The sequence below is a fragment of the Mugil cephalus genome, chromosome 2 (assembly GCF_022458985.1).
Source record: "Mugil cephalus isolate CIBA_MC_2020 chromosome 2, CIBA_Mcephalus_1.1, whole genome shotgun sequence".
Lineage (NCBI taxonomy): Eukaryota > Metazoa > Chordata > Actinopteri > Mugiliformes > Mugilidae > Mugil > Mugil cephalus.
This window is the reverse complement of record NC_061771.1, coordinates 31397602-31410650: the sequence shown is the minus strand read 5'-3', so window position 1 is coordinate 31410650 and position 13049 is coordinate 31397602. Positions and strand designations below refer to the sequence as shown.

General features: G+C 39.6%; 1 protein-coding gene across 1 annotated transcript; it reads left to right on the top strand.

Annotated features, from left to right (window-relative positions):
- Window positions 1-935: 935 nt before the first annotated feature.
- On the top strand, window positions 936-7839 carry hmgb2a (high mobility group box 2a). The gene is made up of 5 exons (XM_047578469.1): window positions 936-1091; window positions 2876-3035; window positions 3488-3636; window positions 4496-4670; window positions 5867-7839. Exons 2-5 carry the CDS (start codon window positions 2889-2891, stop codon window positions 6038-6040), a joined length of 645 nt encoding a protein of 214 aa, XP_047434425.1. The 5' UTR covers window positions 936-1091; window positions 2876-2888; the 3' UTR covers window positions 6041-7839.
- Window positions 7840-13049: the final 5210 nt, after the last annotated feature.

Below are 13049 nucleotides of genomic sequence, written 5' to 3'. Positions count from 1 at the left end.
TCCAGCGTAGCATGTAGCATTTGTTTTGATGGATTTAGCTATGTGTTATTACACAAAAACCTCAAAACAGAAACGTCGGCCCAAGAGACCTTTCAGGGACAAAAGAGACTTTACACTTTTCATGACACACACACAACAAACAGCTCTTTACGGTTCTAATACAGAGATTTATTTTCTTTACAGGTAGATCTTCTACATTTCCCTGAACTCATATGTGATGTGATGTGTTACTTAGACTTAGAGACTTTAATGACCCACGAGGGAATTACTCGGTCACAGTACCTAGTTATACATAAAAGAAACAGTTAAGAGAAGTAAAAAAGAAAGACAAAATAAGATTAAAATGAAATATGAGTAATATCTATTAAACTAAAATAGAAAATAGTGTAAATATCATTTTTACTACGTGTCATCAACCAGTTTTACTGCTGTGAGGAAAATAATTCGCATTTTAAAGAATTTTAAGCATTATTTTGTTTTAAACTGAACTCTATCAGGTTATATCTGTTCTAGTGTTGCAGTATTTATCCTATATCTGTTGTTGATGGCGACTTCTTCGGCTTTTGTCCGCCTGCGAGTTGTGTTTTGGAACTTAATAAACCCGGAAGTGCTGTGGAGTTTCGCAGGCACACGCGGCGGTTAAACATAAATGATTAAATCTTCGACACGGAGCGCTTTGAGTCGTCTTCTCCGGCGGAATTAACCAGCTGCTGTCCGCCTCTCGCAGAAAACAAAGGGTTCAAGCGTAACCGCACAAAAACAGACGAAGATATTTTGACTGCTGCTTACAAACAAACAAAGAGACATTTTTTTTCGCGCCGTATGTTTAAAAGTCCAGCGCAGCCAATCAGCGCACGGGTGGCGCACACAAACGTGACGCGGTGACGGTAAGGATCTTTACCAATCGCGGTTCCGCGTCTGGCCTCGAGCTCAAAATTCAAATTTAAATGTGAGATTCGGTCCAATCGTGTGACAGAGGGGCGGAGCTAAGGGACTACTTCTAGTCAAGTTAGGTCGGCCTCGCAGAGAGGCACATAACAGTTGCGCGTTTTCCTCATTCACTCGTTTACAACTTGACTCGCAGAGAACAGGTAAGTGTCGACAGTTTTTGTAGCTTTTTACCACTTTATTTCACTTATTTTCCGACTTTTCTCCTGTAGTCGTCTACAATGTGGGCAAATCCGTCTGTTTGAGCAGCTTAAACAACTAAAATCCGCTTTAGTGAGGTAATAGTTCGCTTATGAGACGAACTGCGGTCAAGTGAGCCTTGGTCGGATTTTCCTGCGCGTCTACTTTTGTACTTTCGGTAAAGGGTCAGTAAACGAGAATTAAGAGATTATTTGAACAAAACTATGAAAAATGGGTTCAGAACTTCATTAATAAGAGGCATTAACTGCCAGAACGCCTCTAGGTTGAAGGATTTTGTTAGTATAGGCTTTATTTTTTAAAATTACGCAGTAAAATCATTTGAACTATTGTACAATAATAGTTGTGGACAAGAACCAAGTCGGTAATAGTGGTAACTCATGAAATTAACCATATTTTAACAACCTGAACCATAGTAACTGTAGTTTTAAGGTTTAATTTTGGTTTAGGAGGGTTGTTTTTGCATTTTAGCCTGTTCCGACTCTGCCGTAAGTACGGGAATAGACGCGCAAGCAAAAAAATCGAGTCACGGCTCACTTGACCGCAGCGTGAGTCGATATAAACCACAACTTTACTATTTGTGTTAGGATCCATGTCTCCGTGGATGTTTTAAAGCGGAAAGTTCGTTTTAAACACGATCCTCCGTCGAAGCCGCAACTCTTCCCCTGTTTGCGTGTGCGCGTGCTCCGAGTTAGTGCGCAACATGCTGCTCAAACGCCATTTGCTCCCATTTTAAAGTTGCGGACAGAAAGTCTCGGGTTCTGGTTCGGATCCGGTTCTGGTTAAAAACCCCCGGGGACAGGAGGGCGGCGGTGGAGGCGGGGGAGGCGGCGGAGAGGGTCTTTTTGTCCGGGTGGGGGGTTTATTTTTTTAAATTTGGGGAAGTTTTTTGGCGCTGTTGGGGTTTAGGCGGGAAGATACAAAATGGAGTCGCGTCTTTTTTGTCCCGTGGAGGCAGAAAATCCGATTAAAGCCTTAAAACTCCCCCTCGGCGTCTTCTCGGCCTAATTGTCCCCGGATAGGAGGCGAATATCACGTTTACAGCGAGTAGTTTACGTTTTAAATGCCCCTTTTGTTTATATATATTTATATATATTTTTTAAAAAAAATACTTTATTTAAACGATCGCTGTTTAAACTCACATTCATGCACATTATAAAATTCCTTCGTGTTTACACGGAGTCTTATCACATTTTGAGGCCTTAAAGTCCTAAATACGAGCGTATTTTTGCACTGTAGGACTTTTGCATTTAGCAGAAATGAAACTACAAATGTGACCTAGAAGTTGAGTCCAGGGTTCAGCTCAGGTCGACGATACGTTTTGTTATTTTGAAAGTGCATTTCGTTTTCCTTATTTTTCATATTTTTTTTTAATATTTCTTGAACCAACAATGGCCTTAAAAAGGTTTTAAAAAGTGTTAAAAGGTCATTTGTTGAAACCCGTAGAAACCATGTTCCTTTGTATATTTGTTTTTATCCTTAATTTATACATTTGTTTTTTGCTTATTCTATTTAATTTTAGTAGTTTCTACATATTTCATATTGGTTTAGGTTCTTCTGAGAATAAAACTCGGTTGATACTAGTTTCCTTTTTTTTTTTTTTTTTTACCAGATATTACTCATGTTTTATTTTAATCCTTTGTTATTTCTGTGCGTCTAAGCCCGTGACTCATTAATTAAAGTAGATCTGCATATCTAACCTTTCGGTTTGTTTTTTTTTTTTTTGTAGAGTAATCGCAGCCATGACAAAGGACCCGAATAAGCCCAGAGGGAAAACCTCCTCCTACGCCTTCTTTGTGGCGACCTGCCGCGAGGAGCACAAGAAGAAGCACCCGGGGACGAGCGTCAGCTTCTCAGAGTTCTCCAAGAAATGCTCCGAGAGATGGAAGGTACGATCACAGCCGGCCTGAGATTAGTGCTGCAGATACAAGTAGACCTGTGGTTGTGTTGTGTTGTGTTGTGTGTGCGTCCTCCTAAGCCAGAGTCTCAGGAGGACGGACGCACATCGCTGCATGCAACAGTTCAGGAAGTGATTCTGCTTTATTTAGACACACGATCGACTGGTGGGAATATTGTGGTAATAACAATATAAACGGGTCAAATAGTAACGAGCTACAACGTCACTAATCAGCAAATACTCATGTAATAAAGTCAATAAAAGTCACACGAGGACAACATCCTGTTCAAAGATTAGTTTTTAAATATACTAGTTATTTTATGCTTCTATACGAACACCGTAGAGAAATTACGTTGCACATCGAGCAGAACCTCGCGCCTCAGGAGGATGTGTGCTCCACTTCAGGAAGTTATTTATTTTTATCGTTTGATTTATTTTTTTTAGACCATGTCGGCCAAGGAGAAGGTGAAGTTTGAGGACATGGCCAAGAACGACAAGGTCCGATACGACCGGGAGATGAAGACGTACGTCCCACCGAAAGGCGCCAAGAAGGGCAAGAAGAAGAAGGACCCCAACGCACCAAAGAGGCCACCGTAAGTCTGCAGGAGTCCTGGCTCTAAAATAATACACACAAGAAGCAGCAGAATTGGCCTGAAAGCTAATTAGTGAAAGAAATATGAGAAATGTCTAAGAATACAAAATGTTTTCTGAAAACATTAGAATCAGCTTCAGCTTAACGACATTTAGACCGTAAACAGTAAAAACTGCAACTTAATAAACACAGTTTACAGGATATTATGTGAATATTATTACAGGTTCCAGAGAATCTGATCTTAAACCAGATATTAAACTAGAATTAACCACAAAACTAGAGCGACTCAGGCTCTGGTTAAGTTTCTGATGGTTTTTACCCACAGTTAAACCTCAAACTTCCCTTAGAGCTGAAGACGCTGCTCAGATGAAACGTTGTCTCTGAAAAACTCCACGAGCTCATTTATACAAAAGGCCTTTTTAAAAAAGAGAGTAGAGTTGTTTAATGTGACCGACACACGCGGCGTCTTCACTTCTAAGAGACCGACGGGAAGTTTGAGGTTTAAATGGGAACGTATGTTATTATTTTAAATAGACTCTCACTGAGAACTTTTTATCTTTGTTATATTACGTTAAATAATAAGTTGAATAAGCTTAACACTGCGTTCCACCTACAAATGTGCAAATATCTCAATAAAACGTGATAAAACATGTTTACGATCATGAAGTTTATCATGTGACCAGTTCATCTGAATCCATCTTCCTCAAAGTGACGACAAGTCACGTAAAGACTTCACAGCTCATTCACAAACACACATTTAAATGGGAACGCGCACAAAGAGACGCTGCATCTTGTTCCAGAAAAAACGCAGCGTCTCCCCAAACCTTCACCGCCTCCTCTCTCCTCTCCTCTCCCTCCAGCTCCGCCTTCTTCGTCTTCTGCTCCGACCACCGTCCCAGGATCAAGGAGGAAAACCCCGGCATCTCCATCGGCGACATCGCCAAGAAGCTGGGCGAGCTGTGGGCCACGCAGACGTCCAAAGACAAGCAGCCGTACGAGGCCCGGGCCGCCAAGCTCAAGGAGAAATACGAGAAGGTGCTTAGTTCGTTCAGTCACCGGGTTATAAGTTCAACCACACATTTAGAAAACGAAATAATAAAAGTAACACAGGAAAACAATGAGGTAGCAAATGTAAATGTCCCATTTACCTGAGTCATGCAGCATTTATGTGCAGATATGAGATAATAGACGTGTTAAAGTGTCTCAGTCGTTGGATAAACGGCTTCACTTCTCAACCAAACCAGCACCAGCAGCCGATCACACGTCTCGGCCTCCAGAGTAAAAATAAACGTCCAACTTCTCCGAGTTAAACGAACTCTACGATACAAAAACACGAAGCACTGAGTCATTACACATCACAGATACACAAGTATCGACAGCTGGTGACAAGAGCTGCTTCAGTTTCACTTATAGAATTATTAGGAAGATCTTTATCTCACTGTTATTTATATATAATATGTTTAAACTTTATTACAGCTGAAAAACAACGTCCTCTTCACTTTATTTCACACGCCACCGTTTACATCATGTACATTTATACAAAGAATCCATTTAAACGCGTGGATCTATTTAAACAACATCTAAACAGACTTATTGTTTGTTGTCTCCTTGACAACCACTAATAGACCAGAATAGAAAACCTTTATTGGTTTGTCGCTGTGGGGACACGACCACATCTTTGTGGATTATGTTAAAGATTAATAGATTTTTTTTTAATTTTTTAAAGGAATAAACTGGACAAGTGTGGACATTTATACAAGAAGTAATTAGGTTGTAACAAACACAAGTGATTTTCTCTCTGTCGCAAAGGACGTAAAATACAAAAATGATTTAAGAAACTTTTCTATCACAACAATATAACACAATTATAATACACACGTGCATGATACAATGTAGTAATACCAGTATAATTACACAAAAATACTGTAATAGCACTAGTGAAACTATAGTCGCCACTATCATCATAATAATTTTACTCATTTAAAACGTCAATAATAAATCCCCATTTGTTTTGTGCGTTAGATGTGACACAAGTGTCTAGTTACACTTAGTTGGTCCAGTCATTAATAACACATCTAATATAATCAGGAGCTGCATGTTCAGCAGATAATTAATTCATCCCATCGACAGACTTCTAACATAATGTCTCTGTCTGGGGGTTTATGTAGATTATATTACAGATAATAGATATTATAGATGTTGATGCCGTTTCTTTCTCTTCCTTTTTAAAGGACGTCGCCGCCTACAAAGCCAAGAGCGGCTCAGGGAAGAGCGACGCCGGTAAGAAGAGCGGACCGGGCCGGCCCGCCGCCAAGAAGGCGGAGCCAGCCGACGACGACGACGACGACGATGACGAGGACGACGAGGAGGACGATGAAGACGACGACGACGAGGACGACGACTAAGTGGTTTGAGGATGTGAAGTTTGTTGTTCAGCCTAACTCCTGATTGTGTTTTGGTTTTGTTTTTGTTTTTTTTGTTTTTCTGGTGTGTATGATTCCATCAGTATAGCCTGCTGTCCCTGTGGGTCGGCCTCGGTGTCGGACCTCTGTTCCTTTTTACAATTCAGGGATTTAGTTTTTATTGTCACTTAGTCCCCGTACCATTCAATATCTTTTGTTTTTGTTTGTTTTAAACGTTTTCTGCTGTATTGTTACATCGTAGATCCTCGTTGCCATTTAAACGGGCGGCCAGATATCAGATTTTCTCCTTCCTCCTCCTCCTCCTGTGACAAATGCAACGGACTGAGACTCGTGTAACGTGCAGCGGACTAGCGGCAAGCCGGTAAATTTAAAAAAATAAAATAAAATTAAAAAAAAGCTCGTTTTCTGGAAGCACTGCTGGCGTTTTGTGTTCAACGCGGTGCCGTTCTCTTCACTGTCATTTTACCGCCAGGATTTATCTCTAGATGGGTTAAAAATGTTTGCAGCCATTTTAATGTGGAACTTTGACAACTTTGTAGAATGGATTTCTTTTTTTTTTTTGTAATAAAATTTTGTATATTGATTATAAACGTGTGAAGCGCTGTGTCTGTTCAACGTTCAGAACCATTTCAGTCCAGAGATTCACCACGAATTCTCACAATCTGAGTTTAATCCCACTTACTATCGGAACCGGCCACTTCATTGGGTCAGTAAATCATCACGAAGGTTGATTTCATTGTAACGGCCTTTTTTTGTTTTTTAAGGAAATACTAAACTAAATTGAAGGAAAAAACGTGGATAAATTTAACTATAAAATAGAAATGAAAGAACAGACCAAATCTGGTTGGACTGCGTAAAAACATTAAATGTAAACAATACTAATCACACATGTCCTACGAATGAGGACAGATGTCAGGGAAATTCTCATTTAATATAATCAATATATTGTATAATTTACTATTTTTTTTTTTTACGATGTTTCTTTTTCTGTTTGACACTGGAATGAATTGAAATGTCCAAAATCGGAAGAAAAATGAATGGACCCTGGTTGGAATTCAAGATTAACATTTCTCTCGCACATAAAAATATACAGATAAAATAAAACAAAATGCAAAGGTTCTGGATAAGAGAAAAATATAGTGACTAAATAAAATCGGCCTCCATACAACAGTACAGTTGGTTTTACTCTCAGTAACTCCACAATATTTAGATTTAAATGACTTCACTCGTGGACAGAAGTAAAGAACGCAGCATCTTTTGGTTGTTTTTATGTGGATGTTACTGAGACGTGGCCTCCACTCAGACCTCAGACCAGCTGCTGCTGGACCTCCTATAGATCCAGGATCAGGACCAGAGTCCATGGATCCTTTTAGGTGGTGAACTCTGGACCATCGACCCTTTTATATCTTGGCCTTCAGTCCAAGTTGAGCAGGATATCATGGATTTAAATATGCAACCACTGTTTTCACAGTTGTACTTCGTTTAGCTCATAATTATTAGTTTTCTACTAACAGGATTGTTGATTAATTCACATTTGTTCTGCTTGTACACTTTGGTTCAACTGAGGTTGTTTTTAAATGTGCTCTAGAGATAAACTTTGACCTGACACAATATTAGGAAGGTGGTCATAATGTTATGATGTATCTTGACCGTACGCTGTTTTCAGAGTTGTGATTTGGCCTTTTTACTTTTTATCATTTCTTATTTTCACCAGTTTTGTTCAGCTCCTCTACAACTCCTATAATGTTTGACCAATGAATATAAATAAATATTTTATAAATGATAATGGAGACATGATGTGGTGTTTAACTGTTGAAATTAAAACTGAACTTTCCAAAAAACGGATGAAAAATGAATGGACCCTGGTGGGACTGCTGTCATAGTCTCCCGAGACCCTGCGTTCACATATGAGGACATTAGGGTCCAAGTACTCGTTTGAGGACATTGACTTAACTTGTTAAATATAAAAACAATAGAATAAGTACTAGAAATATTATTCAATAAAACTAGAGCTGTACAGATACATAGTCTACATATAAGTAAGTCACGTTGGTGTTGCAGAGGATGGTTGACTTACACATATATCTGTACAGCTCAAGTTTTATTTTATTTTATTTTTACTTTAAAAATTCAAAAACGACTTCCTGTTGAAAGCTGATGCTTTGTTTTTATTTTATAATTCTTTGGTCCTACTAATCCCAAACATCTTAGAGAAATTAAAAAACGCATACCAAAGAGGGTGTGTAGCTTCTAGCGACTACTGGACACGCCCACTTTTGGGGCACGCCCATTACCCGTGCACGCCCACTCATACTGACAGTCCGGGCAGCCAATAGCTGTTTAGAACGAACCTGCCCCACGGACCAATCAGGGCCCCCGTTACTGCCGTGCGCTCGCGGAGGACGCTGCTGAACGGGAGGCATTTCAGCACCGGGAGCTGTCCGTTGTGCACGAGCCTCTACCGACAACCGACGGTAAGAGGACACACACGCACGCACACACACACACACTTACGCCTGTTAGCTTGTTAGCGCTTCAGCAACACGGAAATGTGAAGCAGCGCAACACAACCGCAGGTTGTCAGTGTCTGTGTGTGTGTTCAGACTGCGACACACACACACACACACACACACACACACACACACACACACACACACACAGTAACACACCTTCGTCGCGAATCAGCTCGTGCTGCTGAAACCTGTTGACGTCACGTTCCTCAGATTTAAATAAATAACGGTCAGTGTGTTTGTTAGCGCAGACACTTGAGGGATGTGAGGACACAACGGGGTTAAATGTCCCTTAAATGTCGCTTAAATGTCCCTTGGTCGCTGCTAATGCTTCATTTAAAGCTGAGCTGTCCTGATTGGTCTCCTGGGGACATCCTCGGTGTCCCCAGGAGACATACCTCCCCCACGGCGGACATTTTGACACATGTCATTTATGAGCATTAACCCTCATATTGTGTTCGGGTTCAATTTGAAATATTAAATATATAAAAATTAAATTTAATCTTGTTTTCATGGGGACAAGGCTTCACGATGTCCCAATGAACAGACATTTTAACACAACTAAAACATTTTTTCACCATTAATTAAATTGTGAAAGTCTGTGGTGTGTTATGGGTCAAATAGTCTATGATCTGCAAAGAATATCATAGAAAATGTTTTAAGTTGGCTCAATTCACAGTCTAAAAACTAATGGTGTATTCAAAGATAAAATGTCTGTTGGGCCAAAAATAGCATTTACTGAAATTTCTAAAAAATAAGTAAATAAATTAATTTTTTACCTCATAGCAATACAAGTGCTAAACATTTTTTTGCCTGTTTTGTGCTGGATTACGTGCTAACACATAAGACATAGACAGTTTATTAACACATTATAAGAGTTGTTGAGGGCTGAGTCAGTTCCAGAGCTTAATTGCTCAGGTTCCTGTTAGCTAATTGGAGATGCTAAATCTCCAGCTAATATACGAGATACCACCTTTAGGTTTACATTTCATGTTTACAGTGCATATTTTATTCAATTTTAATTTTATTTTATTTTTCTTTCTATCTTTATTTATTAATTTACATTTGTTGAGAGGTATTTTTAATCATTAATAATGGGCCACTTTCTAGTGAGTTCCTTGGTTTGGTCTGGTTGGAGATGCTAAATCTCGTTAAACAAACAAACTTCCTCGCCAGTTCATCAGGTACACTAGTGAATGTATTCTCACGTAGGCCTTTAAAGCACTGATGAGGGCTGTGTTCCATTCAGCTGAGTCAGTTCAGTTAATCAGTTAATTGATCGCTAGATAACTGGGAATGCTAATGAACCAGACTCATTATTAATGATTAAAAAGACCTTGTAATGGATTGAAAGATATAAAAAGTGTAAAAATGCAGCGAGAAATGTACTAGAATAGAAACAGTAATAATCTCACACAGTACACAAGGTAAATAAATAAATAAATAAATACAGGTATCAATGTATATCTGAAACTAAAAATAAAATAAATTTCAATAAAATATAAACTGTAAATTAGAAATGTAAACCTAAAAGTGGTAGTTCGTTTATACATGATTACAATATTTTATATAATATAAACAGCTCTTTAGAAACACTAGGGAATGACTTTTAATATACTAGTCATTAAAAATATTAATTAAGGCCACATTCCATTCAGCTGAGTTGGTTCAATGACTTAATCTGTCTGGTTCTCGCTAGCTAATCCAATTGTAAATACAAACAAACTCCTTCCCGCACGAGCACGAGGTACACTAGTGAATGTATTCCTATGTAGTGTATGTCTTTTAAAGCATTTATGAGGGAAGGCTGTGTTCCACTCAGCTCAGTCAGTTCCAGGGCTTAATTGGTCTGGTTCCCGCTAGCTAACTGGGAATGCTAATGGGACAGACCCTTTATTAATGGATAAAAAGACCTCTTAATGGATGTCAAGATACAAAAAAATGTAAAACTAAATTAATAAATCAATGTAAACAGTACACTAGAAACACTAGAGAATGACTTTTAATATACTAGTCATTAAAAGCATTAATTAAGGCCACATTAACCACCTTTGGTTTGGTTCCCATTAGCTAACTGGAGATGCTAAAGGAACAGAGCCATCATTAATGCTGGCGGTAACTATGCCAACCCTTCAGTTCCATCTGTATATGGAGGATTATTCTTTCTCAGTGAAGCCTTGTTCTTGGAAGGCTGGATTTAAGTTAGCGTCACTCATGGAGACCAGAACAGATAGATAACTTTATTATCTCGAGGGAACTTTGGTGTCCATTAGCTTCACCACACAGAAACGGATATGAAAGATATTTAATCTATCAAATATATATATTTGTACTGTTTATGTTTGGATTTTAAAATTATTTAAATTTAAGTCTGACCACGTGAAACATGTGAAACGTGACATTTTATCCTCCATGTTATAAAAGCTTGGTGATTACCGTGACTGCACGTCGTTACTGTTCACACGCTCCAATTTAAATGTTAATCAGCCTATTTGCACCTTACAGAACGAGGTCACGGGGCGACGCATCAACAGGTTTTTATTGGAGATTACCTTTGATGGTGAATCCTCCCCTCACTCCCCTCCTCCACCGAGTCGGCTCTTTACAGATAATCCCTCACAACGAAAAACACACCTTCGTCAGACATGTCTGACATGTCAAATGTCCCCGTGGGAGCCCAGAGACTCGTGACAAACACATGGTGTATTTTTTTATTGTTATTTTTTTGGGGGGCAAAACTACAGAAGCAATTTTATTCATTCATTTATTTTGAGCAATCTCAGTTTGAAGCTGTGCAGAGTGACCATTGAGATTCATGATGAGTCACAGTTGCTCACGGTAACAGCAGATCAGCGGCCGTCTCAGCCAATCACAGCACAGATTAATTCAATCCTCTCTTTAAACTCCTTCCACCTGTCCATCCGCCCAGTCTGGTCTTCCAACGTGTCATAGAAAAAAGGCAGTACGTCCGTGAAGGTTCTCAGTCATTAAGGTCATGGTTTATCCAAAAGGTAACTGGACTTGTAGAGTTTTTTGAGAAGACGATTCATCCAAGTAGTTTCTTCAGTTCTAAGGGACTGGAGGGAAGTTGAGGTTTAATTATGAAACTCGGTGGGTACTCGCCGGACTTGTTTCTGTGTTTTGTTTTGACCCTTGAACACTTTCCCTATTCACAGGGATGAACACAGTCTAGTGAAACTATTTTCATCTCTGAACGTATTAAAAACACATGATGATCAGTTTGGTCTGTTTATGCTTTAGGTTGAGTGCTCATGTCTCACTTGAAAAATAACAGTTAAATTTACAGTAACATGCACGCCCAACCATGAGCAGAAACACACGTTTAGAAGTTATTTTGTCTTATTTTCAAGGGGCACCAGTTTCAACAAGTCAAGCACGTCTGATAGTTCACAGAGTTTCCCATTTAAACCTCAAACTTCCCTCCAGTCCCTTAGAACTGAAGAAGACACTCAGATGAAACGTCTTCTCAAAGCTCTACATGTCCAGTTGCCTTTTTTAAACACCTTTTTGTACGCAGAGCTGAATATAAATACTCGTTTAAGTGGAAGCAGGTGAAACATAACATCCATGTGTTTGTGTGTCTCAGGTGAGGATGGCCAAGGTGAAGCAGGTGGGCTTGTTGGCAGCCGGCTGTCAGCCCTGGAATAAAGACGTGTGTGCAGCTAGCGGAGATCGCTTCGCCTACTGTGCCACCCTGGCCATATACATCTACCAGGTGAACTACCTCTGTGCGCTCTCTTCTGCTTCACCTCCATCGTTTTTTCTGACCGGCCTCAAGCAGCTGGTCCCCCCCTCTAGATGAGCTGGTCTCCACTTATGGTTTCTTTCTGATGCCACCTTAAACTTAGTGCGTGCTCTCTGTGTTGAATAAATGAATGTATAAACAGTGTGTATGAGGTCTAATGCGATGCTTTTTGGTCGGCCTCAAGCAGTACTGTCAAAACCTTTATTAGCTAGTTTCTGCTCAAGGTTTCTTTCTGTTGCCACGGCCTTCTCTGTGTTTAGGCTCTGTATTGAGTTAATGAATGCATAAAAAAGGTGCACATATTCTGCATCAGTGCTTGCCTCCATATTTTCCATTTTTCATTTTATTGGCCGGCCTCAAGCAGTACTGGCCCAGCCTTTATTAGCTAGGTTTTGTTTAACGTTTCTTTCCTCTTCCTTAGCGGTTGTTTGCTGGGGTTTAGCCACTGTGAATTAATTCCTGAATGTATAAAAAGGGCGTAAATATTCTGCAGCAATGCTCACCTCCATCTTTTTCATGTTTTCTGTCGGCCTCAAGCAGTACTGTCCCAACCTTTATTAGCTAAGTTCTGCTCAAGGTTTCTATCTGTTGCCACGGCCTCCTTAGTGTTTAGGCTCTGTGTTTAATTAACGAATGTATAAAAAAGTTACCCATATTCTGCAGCAATGCTCACCTCCATCTTTTTCATGTTTTTGGTCGGCCTCAAGCAGTACTG